The sequence below is a fragment of the Suricata suricatta genome, chromosome 12, assembly GCF_006229205.1.
Source record: "Suricata suricatta isolate VVHF042 chromosome 12, meerkat_22Aug2017_6uvM2_HiC, whole genome shotgun sequence".
NCBI classification, from domain to species: domain Eukaryota; kingdom Metazoa; phylum Chordata; class Mammalia; order Carnivora; family Herpestidae; genus Suricata; species Suricata suricatta.
In genome coordinates, this window is record NC_043711.1 from 81,015,384 (window position 1) to 81,034,277 (window position 18,894).

Consider the following 18,894-nt stretch of genomic DNA (forward strand, 5'->3'; position numbering starts at 1 on the left):
AACTGAGCCAGCCAGGTGCCCCTCCCTGTTCTTTTTTTTTTTTTCAGAGGAATGATAAGATATTACAGATAAAATTGGAATATCCTTCCCATTATTTAAATTGTTTTTTCAATTTTAGAGAGAGAGAGTATGTGTGATTAGAAGAAAGGGGGAGAGGGAGAGTGAGAGCAAGAGGGAGAGAGAGAGAGAACGGGTGAGAATCCCAAGCATGCTCCAAGCAGAGCCCTGTGTGGGGCTTGATCCCACAACCCCGTGATCGTGACCTGAGCAGAAATCAACAGTCAGATGCTCAATTGACTGAGCCACCCAGGCGCCCCAAAATATCCTTCCCATTTTTAATCCCATCCTCCACTTCTCACGCTGCCCGGTCTGGGCAGCTGCTATCATAAATCATTGTATATCTTTCCCATTTTTAATACTTACAAATGCAACTCCATGAGCACCATATTGTTTTATACTTTTTTGTTGTTTTATAAATTTTTAATCATAATTATCACTCTGTACTTGCATTCTCACTCAGCCTGTTTATTTATCCATGTAAATATATGTAAGTCTAATTCAGGCTTGGCAGACTTTTCTGTAAAAGATCAGGCAGTAAATATTTTAGGTTTTCTGAGCCAGACTGTCTCTGTTACAACTACTCAACTCTGCTATTTTATAGCTAATGCAGCCATAGGTAATGTGTAAACAAAGGGGGTATGGCTATGATCCAATAAAATTTTATTTATAAAAACAGGGTGTGGGCCGGATTTGGCCCATGGGCGACAATTTATCAACCCCCAATCAAATGTATTTCTTTTTCCTACTGAGTAGTATAGTGTCTATGATATGATGACACCATATGCTATTTTTCATTTCCCCTGGAAAGAGATGTTTAGGTTGTTTCCAGCTTTTCTGTTTTAACATGCTGCAGAAAGCATCCTTGTCCATGTTTCCTTGTGTGCGTGTACAAAGGTTTTTCACCAGGACATACGCAGAGATAGAAATGGAATTGCTGAGGCTTTGTTTTTTTTTTTAAACAAATAAAATGGACTCAATAAAATGGTTCAGGTAGAAGAATGTGACTCGTTGGAGACCTCTGTCATAGAATCTCTACGGGAAGACAGTAGTTGGTGAGAACCCAATCCACACCTACTTCTAGAATTTGAGGTAAGAATCCGTGACAACTAGCAGAGGTGAGGGTGCATCCATCCAAGTATAGGAGCTGGAGAATGATCTGGAGGAGTACGACCGCCACGAGAAACGCGTAACTGACTTCCTCAGTGGACAAGAGTGGGGGAGTTAGGAAGAAACTTAGCTTTTCATGTGTCGCGGCCATTCAGACGGTGGTTGTTAACGTCGGAATGGTCAGTTCCAACAGAAAAGCTCTTCAGGATGAAGGTGACGAGCTGCTGACCTGCGGTTCCTGCTTTCCGGGCACTGCCGTGAGTTCCTCTAAAGATTTATCACTGTGATTAGACCGGCTAGAAGACGGGTCAGGCAGGGAGTAAAGGAAAGAAAGAGCGTCAGGGCGCCCTTCCAAGAATGCCCTCTCCTTCGAGGAGGCCCCAGAGCAAGTTGCTAAGCCCTGGTGGCCGGAAATTAAATCAGCCCGTCTTCCTGAGCTCGTGCGTCAGTAAGACATGACTCGCGCCTTCGAGCTCCGCCAGCTCAGCAAAGAAATGGTGTCCTGGGTTCTGAGTTGAGATCTAATTAAAGGGACTCAGGCTTTGGGAATTCCTTCTTTTCAAAACATTTTAAACATGATTGTGGGTCACTATCATTCCTTTGTTTTTATCGTTTTGGAGCGCACAAAAAATAGACGATGCCGTAACAGAAGCAGGTCACCCTGCTGCAGATGTTTTAATTTTTTTCAACAGGCTTGGGGCCCCTGGTTTGATGGGTAAAAGCTGAACAGCTCCGCCTCTTCTGTAATGCAGAACAATTCGTCTCTCCTCTGACCCCTCCCCCACTTACCCTCTTATGTTTCCTTTAAATATTTTATTTATTAAATTTTTTTTAATGTTTATTTATTTTTGAGAGAGAGAGAGACAGAAACAGAGCATGAGCAGGGAAGGGCAGAGAGAGAGATGGAGACACAGAATTTGAAATAGGCTCTAGGCTCTGAGCTGTCAGCACAGAGCTCAATACGAGTCTCAAACCCACAAACTGTGAGACCTGAGCTGAAGTCCAACACTCAACTGACTGAGCCACCCAGGCACCCCCGCACCTTTTTTTAAGTTTTATTTATTATTTACATACTCTCCACCCAACGCGGGGCTCAAACTCACAACCCCAAGATCAAGAGCTGCACGCTCCTCAAACTGGTCCAGCCAGGAGCCCCCGCCCCCCCTTATGTTTCTTACTCCAAGTCTATGGGATCTTGTTTAAACCATCCCATGTGCTCCAGCAGAGGCCTCCCCATGGAAGGCTAAGGGGTTTGGGGTTTGAGCTTGGCCCCTGACTTTCACAGGTCTCTGCTGACATGGAGGTAGAGACAGGCAAGGGATCGGCCGCAGTGGTAGCTTGGGGGCCACTGCCCTAGAAAAGAAAGGGAGACACAGTACACAGGCCATTCTAACATCTAGTTCCTTCTTATCATCAGACAAAATTGTAATAGCATAGAGAAGGTGATGAACCAGGACTGTCTTACATGCTTTTCTAATTGAACACTGATTAGGTATTCGGGTCTCAGTTTAGTCTGATTTTTTTTAGGGTGATGACTATAAAACTGAACAAGAGAATAAAAATGAGGGCTCACTAGTAATCTCTGGAGTGACCGTTTGACAAGGGTTTTGGATGAATCTGTATTAGTTAATTGTAATCCAACTTTATGTTAGTTTATAAAGTACTTCCTCCTCTGTCAGCACCTCCTGTGTCACGATCGTCCACCAGGAAGGAGACTTACCCTATTTTACCAATTTTACAGAAAAGGGATTCAGAGAGGGTAAGAGATTTTCTGGTTCTTCATTCTAGACGTTATTTTATATAACAACTGGAGAAGTATGAAAAGTAACTTTTCACTTTTCCATGTGCTTAGCAGCAGCAGAATCTTTTATGAAAGCTTAGTTGGGGAACGCGTTGACTCCCTATTTATTAACCTGCATTTGCCTAGAACGGCCCATCACTGCCTCACATTCTGCCACTCCTCTGCTGGCAGGGAATCCTCACAACTAAAAGGAAATTTTTATCGCTCTTCTAAATGTCTGTTAAAATTACAAATGCATATATCCTGTGAGCCAGTGGTTGCACGTCGAGAAATTTATCTTACAGCTGTACTTACTCCCACATGCAAGGATGTGGGCCCAGTTTTTTCACAGTAAAATACCAGAAACAGCTTACTCCTAGAACTTTCGCTTCCGTACGGTGGGATATTTTGCTGCTGTCACGAAGAATAAGGTAGCTCTGTATCTACTGAGCGAACAGACTCCAAGTTACGTTGCTATTGAGGAATGGCAAGGTGCGGGCGCGGTGTTGTTTCTGTGTGTAACGTTCTATGCTGTGTTAACAAGGAAGCGGGTAAGTGGGGTGGGCGACTGGCCGGCTCCATTGGAGGAGCGTGTGACTCTTGATCTTCAGGCCCTACATTATGTGTGGAGATTGCTTAAATAAAGAAACTTTAAAAAAAAAAAAAAGGGTAAGTATGTATGAATACATATTTGCTTGCTATGCATAAACTGACTCAGAAAGATTAAAAAGCTAATAATACGTGTCTTGTGGGCAGGGACTTGGGCGGCTAGAGAACACGTGAGGTGAGGGACCTGTCACTGAAGAGCCATTTGAATCCAGAAGCATGAGAATTACCTATGAAAAAAACCCCCACACTGAGGTTTTTGGGGATTTGAGGTCCTCATACGTACCTCTTTAATCTGTTTGCCGTCTACCCCTTCCCAAAGGACCCACTTAATCATCCTTTCTTCTGCTCCCTGAGTTTTCTGGCACCAGATGAAGTTCCTTAAAAAACTTTTTTAACCCCTCTTTTCTTATTTGCATTCAGATTGTATTAAGTTTGTTTATGGAAGAAATGCTTTCTCTGTTTGAATACATTTTGCACATGCCATAGCTTATGATTTTTAGAATGGAAGAGTAGACTATGGGCACGGGATGGGAAATTCAAATGGCACAGACAAGTGTATGAAGTTTTTTCTCTCTCTCTTGACCTGAGAGTCCTCTAGGCCCCACTGTCCCCCTGCTGAGGCTGCCACTGTTACTGCTGTGGTGTGGCCACCACTTTTATATGCATGCATCTATGATATTGTTTTGTCTGTCACACATAAACACGCTTCCATATGGCCACGAGCGCACACACTGCTAACCACACAGCACACACCGTTCCCCATCTACTGGTGTCACTTAGCAGCATATCCTGGCATAGGGTGACATTTAGATTAGCCCATTCTTCTCTGTAACTGCACAGGATCCCACTGTCTATATTATTATATACATTTAATGCATTTAATCAGCCCCTTCTCGATGGTAATTGGGGGGCCCACAGTCTGTCGCTACCGCAAATGATGCCACAGCGAATATCCTTGTGTCTGTGGGAAAAATTCTGGGAAATACAACTGCTATGTCGAACGGTGTTGCTGGATAGTTCCAGATCGCGCTCTGCAGAGGTTGTAGTCGTTCGGCCGGGTGGACGATCACCCAGGCTTTGGAAAGGTTTCTAGCTGCGGCAACCTGTAGTCTGAGAGTTAAAGTGCCAGCTGGACAAGCTCGTGCGCACTGCTGGTGGACTCAAGTTTTTACTTTCCCACCGCAGCTCATTAAGACCTGGTGAAGAACTACAGTGTGTATTCAAGTCATTAAAAAAAATTTTTTTTTAATGTTTATTTATTTTTGAGAGAGAGACAGAGTGTGAGCATGGGAGAGGCAGAGAGAGAAGGAGGCACAGAATCCGGAGCAGGCTCCAGGCTCTGAGCTGTCAGCACAGAGCCTGATGTGGGGCTTAAACCCATGAACCATGAGATCATGACCTGAGCTGAAGTCAGATGCTTGAGCACCTGAGCCACGCAGGTGCCCCCTCAGGTCACTTAGTGTGACCATCAGAAGGTTAGCAAGACGCAGGTGATGTGGGTGTGTCCCGTGCTGTTGAGCAGTCCCCGGTGACAGCTGTACTGTCCTTACTTACTTTTGCTTTTTTTTCTAGGACCTTAGCATCCTGAGACATTCTGGATTCATAGCCCTCAAGGGTTGACCTGGCCAGCGTTCATCATGTCAAAGCTGAAAAGCTCGGAGTCAGTCAGGGTGGTGGTTCGCTGTCGGCCCATGAATGGCAAGGAAAAGGCAGCTTCATATGATAAGGTGGTGGATGTGGACGTGAAGCTGGGGCAGGTGTCAGTGAAGAACCCCAAAGGAGTGGCCCATGAAATGCCCAAGACCTTCACCTTCGATGCAGTCTATGACTGGAATGCCAAGCAGTTTGAACTCTATGATGAGACGTTCCGACCACTCGTGGACTCCGTCCTGCAGGGTTTCAATGGGACGATTTTCGCCTATGGACAAACCGGGACTGGGAAAACGTACACGATGGAAGGAGTCCGTGGTGACCCTGAGAAAAGAGGGGTCATCCCTAACTCCTTTGACCACATCTTCACCCATATCTCTCGATCTCAGAATCAGCAATACCTGGTCAGGGCCTCTTACCTGGAGATCTACCAAGAAGAGATCCGAGATCTGCTCTCAAAGGATCAGACCAAAAGGCTTGAGCTCAAAGAGAGGCCTGACACTGGAGTGTATGTGAAAGACCTGTCTTCCTTCGTCACCAAGAGCGTGAAGGAAATAGAGCACGTGATGAACGTGGGGAACCAGAACCGCTCTGTCGGTGCTACCAACATGAACGAGCACAGTTCACGCTCTCATGCAATTTTTGTCATCACCATTGAGTGCAGTGAAGTGGGCCTCGATGGAGAAAACCATATCCGTGTAGGGAAGTTGAACCTTGTGGATCTTGCTGGCAGTGAACGGCAAGCCAAGACCGGTGCACAAGGAGAAAGATTGAAGGAAGCCACCAAGATCAACCTGTCCCTTTCAGCCTTAGGTAATGTCATCTCTGCCCTGGTGGATGGCAAGAGCACTCACATTCCATATCGGGACTCAAAGCTTACCAGGCTCCTCCAAGATTCTCTTGGCGGCAATGCTAAAACTGTAATGGTGGCCAACGTGGGACCTGCTTCATACAACGTGGAAGAGACTCTGACCACTCTGAGATATGCCAACCGTGCCAAAAACATTAAGAACAAGCCAAGGGTCAACGAGGACCCTAAAGATGCCCTCCTTCGAGAATTCCAGGAAGAGATTGCTCGGCTCAAGGCCCAGCTGGAAAAACGGTCCATTGGCAGGAGGAAGAGGCGAGAGAAGCGGAGGGAAGGTGGTGGCAGTGGTGGGGGTGGGGAAGAGGAGGAGGAGGAGGGAGAAGAGGGTGAGGAGGAAGGGGATGATAAGGATGATTACTGGCGGGAACAGCAAGAAAAACTGGAGATTGAGAAGCGGGCCATTGTAGAGGACCACAGCTTGGTTGCAGAGGAGAAGATGAGGCTGCTGAAGGAGAAGGAGAAAAAGATGGAGGACCTGCGGCGGGAGAAGGATGCGGCTGAGATGCTGGGTGCCAAAATCAAGGTACCAGACCCTCCCTGAGGCCCTTTCCTCTTTCAGTACGTTCTGTTTTAGCCAAAAACATGCGGTGAGGGACGATGTCCCTTTCAGGTTTATGCTCCCAGCGGCTCCCTGGTGTCCAGTAAACATTTGTGGAACTGAAAGAAAAACAATTTCTTCAAACTTAAAACACAAATTATTGACTTCTTAGGAAGAATAATTTTTACAGATGTGCAGGGTATAAAAACCAGCAATAAAACTGACACCTATGTCCGCCCACCCCCACAGTGTGAGAAATAGACCATAACCTGTATCTTTACAAGCTCTTCATGTCCCCTCCCCCAGAGGTGGACGTTACCTTGGGTTTGGTGTTTGTTCCCATACTCTCCTTTATAGTTTTCTCGTTTATGTATATATGTCTAAAAAAATAGTTTCGGTTTCACATAATTTTTTGCCTTCGCATAAATGGAATCCCATTGCTGCAATTTGCTTTTACTTGCTCAGCCTTATGTAATGAGATCTGTCCATATTGATGCCTGGAGCTGTGATTCATTCATTATTACCACTCTGAGAATTCTGTGGCATTCCATTCTCCTGATAGTGGGTTGTTTCCATCTTTTGCCATAAACGTTTTTGCCCTTGGCTCCAGGAGAACATGTATGAGCAAGAATTTCTTATCTGGTGCCATTATGTCCTTGGGTATGTGCAGCCCTGATTTTACTAGATTGTCACAAGTTGTTCTCGGAGGTGGCCGTGTGGATCGAAACTTCAGCCAGCACATTCTCAGCTGTGGTTGCACTTTGGCACTTGTGACAACCAGACTTTAATTTTTGTGTGTCTGGTGTATATAAAATGGTATCTCATTGTGGTTCTCATATGCAGTGACCTTGCCACACAAGATACAGAACAGTTCTTACCTCCTCGTGGTCAGCCCCTTCCCTCAACCTCTAACCCTTGTGAGGCAGTGGCCGAGTAGCATTCTAAGGTGCAGAGGACTCCTGTGCATTTTTTTCCTGGTGCCCATGGGCTGTTCCGTCAGGTGTCTGGACTCTGGGCTGCCGCAGGGCTTTAATGGCAGTGGAGGGGACAGAGCCAGCCCTGGGAATCTGAGGACGACTGCCGCCTGACCACAAGCCATAACTGCTCTGAGGTGTTAGGTTCTTTCTTAGTGAATTCATGCAAAATCTGATTTCAACTTGCAAATGTATCCTTGTTTATTAGTTTTAAAATGACCAGGGCCCTCTTCCTTGCCTCTCCTTTCCCCACTTGCTGTACGAAGCCGAGCTTTATCTGTGACTTCATAGGAGCCCTTTCCCACAGCTGAGTTCTCTTTTACTTCAGAGGCAGGAGTCTTTTCCAGAGCTTTCAAGACCTGATGTGAGCGTGGAGTTCTATACAACACAAATAGAAGGCCACCTTGTCCCATGGGGTTCCTTCACCGCAAATGCCACTTCACACCTCTTCACTCCTGCACTTGAAGCGTTAGCAGGGTGTGCCCATGTTTGGTTTGCATGCTGGGTTTTAGGACCCCGTCCATTATTCAAGCCCAGGAGCACCTAAACTCTCTAAGCAACTTGGGTCATTCGGGCAACTCTTGGAGGCCAAGTGTGGCATGACTCAACATAATCTCCAGGTCACTGAACCTCTCAGACATTTTGTTTATGGGAGAATGGTATTACTTATGTCTCTTGAGATCCCTGGATGCTGTAAAATCATAGGATAGGAGTACTTTAGAGCTGGAAGAAGTGTGTGCGTTGGGGGGGGGAGGGTGTGCACACGCGCGAGCGGAGCAGGGGATGGTTGCTAATCCAGTCCAGCCACTTCCATTTTGAGAGAAGAGAGAACAGGCTCAAGGGCTCCCTGAAAGATGGCAGCAGGGCTACCATTAATGTGCATAAGTCTCTTTAAAACAAGCTTGTGGAGTTTTTGGATTCCATGCTTTTCAGGAGCAAATCATTCCCATGGCTTTAGCCACCCTCTGAATGCTCAAGATGTCCTATCTGTATAGCCAGCCCGGAGCTGTCTGATATCCAAGCCTGATAGTCTCTGCCTACTGGCCATTTCCAGAGATGCCCGCGGCCACCCAGAGCCTGTTCCTGCCTGCCTTTTCTCAGTCAACCGGATCCCTGCTAGCTGTCCCTCGCTCTCCCTTATGGCCCAGCCGGTCCAGGGCCTCCGAATCCTGTGCCGTCGGCGCTCTCGGGCCCGTCCTCTTTGTTTCCTCCCACCACTCCTGCCCTAGCGCAGGCCTGGAGCCTCAGAACAGCCTTCTATCCTGGTCTCCCTCCACCAGCCCTGCGCTTGTCCAGTCATCCTTCCTGTGGTGGAGGAAGAATGTTTCTAAAACACAAATCTGTGTACCGTTATGCTCAAAGAACAGTCAGTATGATTCCCATGGTTCTCAGGATCAAGTTTAGTCTTTGAGGTTTTTGAACTAGACCCATAATTGCTTTGCCAGCTTCATATATCAGGACTCCCTACCCCACCCTCTCACACATGCAACATTTTTGTTTTCTTTGCTTATTCCTGTTTTTCCATCAGCACTCTTGAGACAGGAAGCCTTTCTTGACTCCCTCTAAAAGCCTCAATTCTCTCCCTGCCATTATTACTGTCTTTTCCTCATGATGGCATCTGACTCCATAGGGTAAGAGCCTACTTACTGGTCCGTGGCCCTCAGGGGACTCCTTAGCCTTGTGATTCGTATTCAGTTGCATCCCCAGTACCTAGCACGTAGGAGGTACTCAATATATCTTAAGTAGGGTCAATGCTTGGTACATACAAACCAAAAAAAGGTTTTTTTAAGAAAGTTGAAATTCCTGTATGCCTGGGGAAGCTATATCTTCAGTGTTTCTAAGGGAAACCTCCACGTCGATGATAGTAAGGACACTGCTGAGCACAGCCTGGGTTCCCGCAGAGTTCACCTTTCTGGCTCAGTCCTGAGCTTGCTGTGTTTTACAGGCTTCCCTGTGAGAAGATCTGTTCTGAAGGATATCAGTCACGGACGGATTCTACTTTTTTTCTCACTCAGGCCATGGAGAGTAAGCTGCTTGTTGGAGGGAAAAATATAGTAGATCATACAAATGAACAGCAGAAAATCTTGGAGCAGAAACGGCAGGAAATCGCAGAACAGGTGACTTTTCATTCCTTTTTGAGGAGAAGGGGGTGGGATAAGGTGTGTTGACGCTACAGAGCAAATGTCTCTTGAATCAGATTCTTCAGAGGGAGTGGAAACGAGGTGCTTAATTAGCCCTTCCCATGGGAGACTCTGATCGGAGCCCCCAGCCCTGTGTTCTTGTATAGACATTGTGTCCAGGCAAGCTGATGAATTTTGTGATGTTGCTCAGAAACGTCGAGAAAGAGAAATCCAGCAACAGATGGAAAGTCGAGATGAGGAGACCTTGGAACTTAAAGAGACGTACAGCTCATTGCAACAAGAAGTGGACATCAAGACCAAAAAGCTCAAGAAGGTATAAAGGACCGAGGCCAGGCAGAGGTGTCTTGAGACTCGGGGCGGGGGGTGGAGGGGTGGGAAGAGCTCTGCTGTCTGGAGGGCTGGCCTCCTCAACGGCCTCTTCACCGGCCTCTCGCCTCGCTTCCAGCTCTTCTCCAAGCTGCAGGCGGTGAAGGCCGAGATCCACGACCTCCAAGAGGAACACATCAAGGAGCGTCAGGAGCTGGAGCAGACTCAGAATGAGCTCACCAGGGAGCTGAAACTCAAGTAAGTTCTGGGCCTTTCGTGGCCCCCCAGCCATTTGCCGGGAGGTTGTTTGTTCAGTAAGAAACATGTCTCTGAGGACAGGGCCCCTGCCTACTTCTCTCTAGCTCATCTCCTGCCACTTTGTGTGTTTTCTGTTTATTCTGGAGAAAGTCACTTTCTGTCTCTGGGCCCCATCTCTTAAGTGAATGACTTCAGATGATCTCCAGGTTTCCTTCTACCCCACCTTCTTGAAGCTTTTAAAGGCTCCAGCCTCTGTGGACAAGAGAGAATCTTTCATTAACTAGAATTTTCTGAATGGTATAATGAATACCCAAATACCCACCACCGAGATTCATTGATAAACAACCTTTTGTCATTCATCTGTCAGAGAAATATTCTAAAACCTCATGACCTGGTAATCTTATGTTATCGTCCTCCTGCATACTTACACATATGATCACAATGCTATTTTAAGTTTTATAAGAAGATTTTTACTTATTTATTTTGAAAGAAATAGAGATAGCATGAGCAGGAGAGGGGCAGAGAGAGAGGGAGAGAGTCCCAAGCAGGCTCTGCACTCCCAGCACAGAGCCCAAGGTGGGGCTCAAACTCACAAAACCATGAGATCTTGACCTGAGCTGAAATCGAGAGCCAGAAGCTTAACCTGCTGAGCCACCCAGGCGCCCACCCAGTGCTATTTTTAAAAATGCTTTACTTAAAAAGAAAAATGCTTTACTGAGATATAATTCACATACCATACAGCTCACCTATTGAAAGTATACAAGTCGGGGGCGCCTGGGTGGTTCAGTCAATTAAGCGTCCAACTTTGGCTCAGGTCAAGATTTTACCGTTCGTGAGTTTGAGCCCTGTGTCAGGCTCTGTGCTGAAAGCTCAGAGTCTGGAGCCTGCTTCAATTCTGTATCTCCCTCTCTCTACTTCTCCCCCACTCTCATTCTGTCTCTCTCTTTCTCTCAAAAATAAATAAACATTAAAAAAAAAACTTAAGTATACAAGTTGTGGTGCCTGGGTGGCTCAGTTGGTTAAACATCTGACTATCTTAGCTCAGATATTGGTCTCAGGGTTGTGAGTTCAAGCTCCACATTGGGCTCTGTGCTGGGCATGAAGCCTACTTAAAAAAAAAAAAAGTATACAAGTCTACTGGACTGTAAAACCATCATCACAATCTGGTATTAGAACATTTTTGTGTCCCCCTTCTCCTCAAGGAAACCCTGAATCAGCAGTCATTCCTTATTACCTGTCCCCACCCCCCCCCCACCCAGCCCTGATTTACCTACTAGTCTACTGTCTTATAAATTTGTCTATTCTGGACATTTCATATAAATGGAATCTTATGATACATGGCCTTTTGTGACTGATTTCTTTCACTTAACGTGTTTTCAAGGGTCATCCATGTTGTAGCATGTCAGGACGTCATTCTCTTTTAAAGCTGAATGATACTGGATAGTACGGATATACGCACATTTCATTTCTCAGTTGATGGACTTTTGGGTTGTTTCCGTTCTTTGGCTGTTATGAATACTGCTGCTATGGACATTCACATACAAGGTTTTGTATGGACATGTTTTCATTTCTCTGGGCTATTTACCTAGGAGTGGAATTGTTTAGGTCATGTGGTAACTCTGTTTAGCTTTTGGAGGAACTGCCAGACTGTTTTGAATGGCTGCATCATTTTATATTTCCACCACCAATTTCTCCACATCCTTGTGGACACTTGTTACTGTCTGTCTTTCTGAGCGTAGCCATCCTAATGGGTATGAAGTAGTATCTCACTGTGCTTTTTATTTGCATTTCTGTAATGACTAATGATGTAGAACATCTTTTCATATGCTTTAGCCATTTGCATATCTTCTTTGGAGAAATGTCTATTCACATCCTTTGCCCATTTAAAATTGGATTATTTATTATTGATTTGTAAGAGTTCTTTATGTATTCTGGCTACAAGTCCCTTATCAGATACTTGGTTTGCAGGTATTTTCTCCCGTTCTGTGGGTTGCCTTTTCACTTTCTTTGTGGTATTTTGTTTGCGGCACAAAAGATTTTAATTGTGAGGTAGCCCAGTTTATCTGTGTTTTCTTTTGTCGCTTAAACTTTTGGTATTGTATCTACATTGTTTGTTTATTTTTGAGAGACAAAGACAGAGTGTGAGCAAGAGAAGGGCAGAGAGAGAGGGAGACACAGAATCTGAAGCAGGCTCCAGGCTCCGAGCTGTCAGCACAGAGCCTGACGCACGGCTCGATCTTGAGAACCAGGAGATCATGACCTGAGCCAAAGTCGGAGGCTTAACTGACTGAGTCACCCAGGTGCTCCACATGTTGTTGTTTTGTAATGTGGCCATTTGTGGCTGGCTCCTTTCACTTGGCATAGTGTTTTTAAGGGTCATATGTGTTATAGTGCATACCAGTATTTCATTATTTTTTATGGTTGAGTACTATTGGATGAATGTATCACATTTTATTTATTCATTCATCAGTTGATGAACCTTCAGGTTTTGTCTGTCTTTTAGCTATTAGGAATACTACTGTTATGAACATTTGTGTACAAGTTTTGTTGTGCACTTATGTTTTCAATTCCCTTGGGTCATCTTAGAGTCTTAAAGTCTTAGGTCTTACGTTTAAGTCTATGATCCATTGTGAGTTAATTTTTGTGTATAGTCTGAAGTAGGGTTCCAAGTACATTCTTTTGTATGTGGATATCCAGTTGTCCCAGCACCATTTATATAATTTTTTTTAAGCTTATTTATTTTGAGAGAGACAGAGTGTAAGCAGGCAAGGGGCAGAGAGAGGGAAAAAGTGAGAATCCCAAGCAGGCTCCATGCTGCCAGCGCAGAGCCAGACTTGGGGCTTGAATTCACGAAACTGTAAGATGAAACCTGAGCTGAAACCAAGAGTTGGACTCTTAACTGACTGAGCCACCCAGGTGCCCCTCTAGCACCATTTATTGAAGGGTCTTCTTTTATTGTCTTTGCACCCTTGTTGAAAATAAGTTGACCATAAACTTAAGGGTTTATTTCTGAACTCTCAATATTGTTCCATTGATCTTTTTGCCAGTCCTTATGCCAATACCATGCTGTCTTGATTACTGTAGCTTTGTAGTAAGTTTTGAAATGAGGAAGTATGAGTCCTCGGACTGTTGTTCTTTTTCTCAAGATTGTTTTTGGCTATTCAAGGTTTCTTGCATTTTCATATACATTTTAAGATGAGCTTGTCAATTTCTATGAAAAAGCCAGCTGGGATTTTGATAGGGATTGTGTCGAATCTAGACATTGTTTGGGAGTATTGTCATCTTAACAGTTAAGTCTTTTGATCCATGAATATGGGATGTCTCTTTATTTATTTAGATCTTCTTTAATTTTTTTAAATAAAAATTGAATGTTTTTTGTGTGAACAAGGGAGGGGCAGAGAGAGAGGAGGGCAGAGGATCCAAAGCAAGCTCTGCTGTGACAGCAGAGAGCCTGATGTGGGGCTCAAACTCACAAACCGAGATCATGACATGAGCCGAAGTTGGATGTGTAACCAACTGAGCCACTTAGGCGCCCCCCAAAAATCTTTGTTTTCTTTTTATAAATTTTTTAAAAATTTTATTTTTTATTTTTATTTTTTATTTTTGAGAGGCAGAGAGAGACAGCATGAGCAGGGGAGGGTCAGAGAGAGAGGGAGACACAGAATCCGAAGCAGGGTCCAGGCTCTGAGCTGTCAGGACAGAGTCCGAAGAAGGGCTCGAACGGACAAACCGTGAGAACATGACCTGAGCTGAAGCCAGAAGCCGGACACTTAACCGACTGAGCCACCCAGGCGCCCCTCTTCTTTTTCTTTTAAGAATGTTTTGTAGGGGCGCCTGGGTGGCTCAGTCGGTTAAGCCTCCAACTTCGGCTCAGGTCAGATCTCACGTTTGTGGGTTCGAGCCCCGCGTCAGGCTCTGTGCTGACAGCTAGCTCAGAGCTTGGAACCTGCTTCCAGTTCTGTGTCTCTTCCTCTCTCTGCCCCTGCCCCTCTCATGCTCTGTCTCTCTCTGTATCAAAAATAAATAAAACATTAAAAAAAGTTTTTAAAAAGAGATGTTTAAAAAAAAAGAATGTTTTGTAGTTTTCAGTGTACAAGTCCTTGTACTTCTTTTTAAAAAACTTTTTTATCTTTATTTTTTTGATTGATTGAGAGAGAGAAAGAGAGAGAGAGGTATAGAATCTGAAGCAGGCTCCAGCCTCTTGAGCTGTCAGCACAAAGCCCAATGTAGACTAGATAAAACTCATGAACTGCGAGTTCATGACCTGAGCCAAGTTGGACACTTAACCAACTGACCCACTCAGGTGCCCCTGCACTGTTTTTGTTATTGTATCCCTAAGTTTTTGATTTTTTTTTGCTATTGTATATGGAATTCTTTTCTTAATTTTATTTTCAGAATGTTTGTTGCTAGTATATAGAAATACAGTTGATTTTTGTTTACCCAGTATCTTTCTACCTAACAAAACGAACATTGTGTCTTAGTATTATCTCATGCCTTGCCCATATTCAGTTTTTATGGGTTTGTTTGTATTAATATCTATACAAAGATCACATATTGCATTTGATTATTATTTCTCTTAAGCGTATTATTTTAATCTGGAGCAATCCCTTTTCCCTTTAAATTTTTTTTTTCACAGTTGACTTATTAAGCTGGGACAGCCTGTGGAAATAATTCACAGTCTGGATTTTAACTGAAAGGTAGCTCTGAAGCATGGGTTCTCAACCTTGGCTGCACACGGAAGTCATCTGAGGAATTTTTAAAAAGGACGGAGCTTAGGCCTCACCCCAAATATTCTGACCTAATTGTTCTAGGGCAGTGGTCCTTAAATGTTAGGAGGCACCAAGTCATCTAAGGGACTTATTAAATACAGATTGCTGGGCCCCACACCCGAGGACTCTAATTCAGTACATCTGGGATGGGGCCCAAGAATTTGCATTTATTTTCTTTTTTTAATTTTTTTTAATGTTTATTTATTATTGAGACAGAAACAGAGCATGAGTGGGGGAGGGGCAGAAAGAGAGGGAGACACAGAATCCGAAGACAGACTCCAGGCTCTGAGCTGTCAGCACAGAGTCCAACGTGGGGCTCAAACCCACAAACTGTAAGATCATGACCTGAGCCGAAGCTGGATGCTTAACCGACTGAGCCACCCAGGCGCCCCAAGAATATGCATTTCTAACAAGTTCCAACCGTTGCTCCTGTTGCTTCTGTGAATACATTTTGAGAACTATTCATCTCTCATGAGGTCCGGGCAAGATATTTTTCAGAACTTTGTAAGCAATAGTAATGTGCAGCCTGCTTGAGACCCATTGAGCTAATAATGGTTTCAACCAACAATAATTTGTCTGGAATTATTATTTCATTACAGGTTGCAAAATACTGTTTTTTCTCTATCAGTCCTTCCACATTAGTAGGGACTTTTCTTTTTCTTTTCCTTTTTGTAATCTCTACACCCAACATGGGGCTCAGATTCACAACCTGGAGATCAAGAGTTGCATGCTCTACTGACTGAGCCAGCCAGCTGCCCCTAGCTGGAATTTTTTCTTTTTCTTTTTCTTTTTTTTTAAATTTATTTATTTGTTTTGAGAGAAAGTATGTGCATGTCGGTGGGAGAGAAGCAGAGAGAGAGAATCCGCAGCAAACTCTGCACTGTCAGCACCGAGCCTGAGACACAGGACTCAGACGTACAAACTGTGAGATCATGACCTGAGCCCAAAATCAATAGTCGGGTGTTTAATTAACCAAGCCAACCACATGGCCCTGGAATTTTTGTTTTTAATGTTTATTTTTGAAAGAGAGCGAGAGAGGGGCAGAGAGAGACAGAGGGGACAGAGGATCCAGAGAGGGGACAAAGGATCCAAAGCAGGCTCTGCGCTGACAGCAGAGAGCCCAATATGGGCTCATGAACCATGAGATCATGACCTGCGCTGAAGTCAGATGCTTAACTGACTGAGCCACCAAGGCACTTCTGGAATTTTTATTTCTTTTTTTAAATGTTTTATTTATTTTTGAGAGAAAGAGAGACAGACAGACAGAGTGTGGGGGAGAGGGGCCAAAGAGAGAGGGAGACACAGAATCCAAAGCAGGCTCCAGGCTCTGAGCTATCAGCACAGAGCCTGACATGGGGCTTGAACCCATGAATGGCGCAATCATGACCTGAGCCCAAGTCAGACGCTTAACCAACTGAGCCACCCAGACGCCCCAACCCCTGGTTTAAAGAACTCTTCGGAGGGATTCTTTTAATGACCAAGTTTTAAATTTGGAAGGAGCTCTTAAAATTAAATGAGTCTGCCCTCTGTCTAGGTATGTACCCCTAGAAGAAAAATCAGCAGAATATGTCAAACTATTAATAATAGCTATCTCTGGATAGTGAGGTTATATGTAATTATATTTTTCACATTTTCTACTGTAAATAGGAGCTTTAAAAATCAGAAAAAATACAATACATGCCATGAAAAATAATTTCTTACACATTTCAAATAAAATGAATAGAAAATTTAATCTCTCTGAACCAGGGAAGCCATTTTCATTGTTGTTTCTCTTATTTATATCTTTTAAATAAACAGTGAGTCAGCCTCTTTCTCAAGGTCAGTACCCACACCTCTACCTCCCTGGTGTTTGTTGTGTGTCTCTCCCAGTTAATACCCCTTTGGCATTGTTCGGTCCTGAGGTTTGGAAAGCCTGAATACAGAGATGTGGCCGGGGACAGTCATCACCATCACCATGGAGAGACACCACCCCGTGGGTTCCAGTTTCATTGTTTGCCATGTTCCCCGGCATTTCTGAGGCAGAGGGTCTTCTCAGGAATGGTCTTTATTCTCAGTGGTCTGAGGGACTGAGGCTGCTCGGTCTTGCTCTCTGTCCTGGTGATGGTAATGGAGAGGTTTCTAGCTTGGGCAACAATCCATGGGATGAGAAGAAGGCCTTTTAACTCCTAATCGGTTTTCAGTATTTTGGAAGTTGACGAGCTGGGTTGACAGTACCTGTGGCCCTCTCGAAGACACTTCGGTTAGCACACGTTCACTCCGATACAGCTCAGGCATGGTCACTTTTCTGCAGTCTTTTCCCCTCTTCAGGCCTCTCCTCCTCTGGCAGAAGTGGCTCCCTGTGGTCCCAGGGCAGCCCTCTGTTGGCACCTGTCACCAGCTAAGACGGCCGCACAGTTACCTCACTGCCTCAGGCAGGGACCAAGTGTCATTCGTGTCTGTACCCCAGCTCTCTGTATGATGGTGGCCCGTCGTGCCTGCCCAGGAAATGTTTGCTGAGCGGCTTGCCTCTCATCTAATGGCTTCCTACACACGGACCAGGTAGCCAGTACCCCATCTGCAGTCTTTCTCGACCTTTGTTCACTTGTGTCTCTGTGTTCTTACAGGCATCTTATTATAGAAAACTTTATCCCCCTGGAAGAAAAAAGTAAAATTATGAACAGATCCTTCTTTGACGAAGAGGAAGATCATTGGAAATTACATCCTATAACCAGACTGGAGTAAGTCCCTATTGACTTCAAGGTGGGGAGGAGGGAAAGAATGTTGATAAGCTGGCCTTGGCTGAGGGATTTGGTATGAACACAGTGTGAATCATTTGAATTGGATCCCACTGTATCTCGGACCCTGTGACTGCCAAGGTCCCCAAAGTAAAAGATGGCAGAACGGTGGGAGGAATTGGAAGACCACCATGGTGAACTCGCCACCTTTCCCAAGTTCCTGAATTTCTACTTCTTCAGCTGTCAAGTGAAGTATGCTAGGCCAGATGGGGGGCATCTGGGTGCCGTCTTGTGTGGCAGTCTGGCGCGGTGTTGAGATTTTCAGTCTAAGCCTGGTCTTGCTGGAATCATGGGAGACCGTCTGCCAGGGACGCGGAGGTGGGGGATATTGACAGCGTGCTTTTACGCCTGCCGTCTAAGAACTGGATGGTGAACTCATCCCTTCCAGCTTAAGAGATGCATGACACAAAGCGTTTGAATCAGAATGCGGCTCCTGCCCCATTTGCCTGGCAGCCCTCAGTCCAAGGCTTTACTAGGTTCAGGTTCTATTTAAATAGGCTCAGCGTCTTCTGAGAGTTGGTTCCACAGGATGGTCCTGGGACTGTGGGACACACTCCAGCCAGGGCTTTAACCACTGCAGTCCATTTCCAGGAACCAGCAGATGATGAAGCGGCCAGTCTCAGCTGTGGGATATAAGAGACCGTTGAGCCAACACGCAAGAATGTCCATGATGATTCGTCCAGAGGCCCGATACAGGGTGAGAAGATCATCCATGTGTTACTCTCCTTCCTCTTTTCGAGGAGTTTAGATTATATAAACCCTTACGCACCATTCTGCAAAGTTACAGAGTTTGCTTCCTGAGTCTTTGCAGAGGTTTCTGAGGACGTTTTTATTAACGTAACAGTTATACCACATAGTAAAGAATAGCAACTAGAAAGAACAAATACTTATGAATAAAAGCTAAAAGTAGAATGAGATTTAGAAAACTAGGACTAGGGAAGGAGGAGCGTACAAACACACTGTCCGTCATGGCCAGCGAACCGACACGAAGCCTGCGAATGGCCCTGTGTGAATGCTGGACGCAGTGCGATGCGTGACGACAGGAGATGGAGAGGAGTTC

At 45.0% G+C, this 18,894-nt stretch overlaps 1 protein-coding gene across 4 annotated transcripts in view; it reads left to right on the forward strand.

Moving 5' to 3' along the window:
- KIF3B (kinesin family member 3B) overlaps positions 1-18,894 on the forward strand; it is a 40,539-nt gene that overhangs the window by 17,666 nt on the left and 3,979 nt on the right. For 3 of the 4 annotated variants that reach the window (XM_029916911.1, XM_029916913.1, XM_029916912.1), the window contains 6 exons: positions 5,129-6,597; positions 9,602-9,703; positions 9,918-10,040; positions 10,173-10,291; positions 17,664-17,777; positions 18,426-18,531. In XM_029916911.1, coding sequence (XP_029772771.1) covers positions 5,194-6,597; positions 9,602-9,703; positions 9,918-10,040; positions 10,173-10,291; positions 17,664-17,777; positions 18,426-18,531 — 1,968 coding nt within the window. In that variant the 5' untranslated portion in view covers positions 5,129-5,193. Of the gene's footprint in view, positions 1-1,312; positions 1,425-5,128; positions 6,598-9,601; positions 9,704-9,917; positions 10,041-10,172; positions 10,292-17,663; positions 17,778-18,425; positions 18,532-18,894 lie in introns of those variants that run through there. The other variant, XM_029916914.1, reaches the window with a different exon arrangement.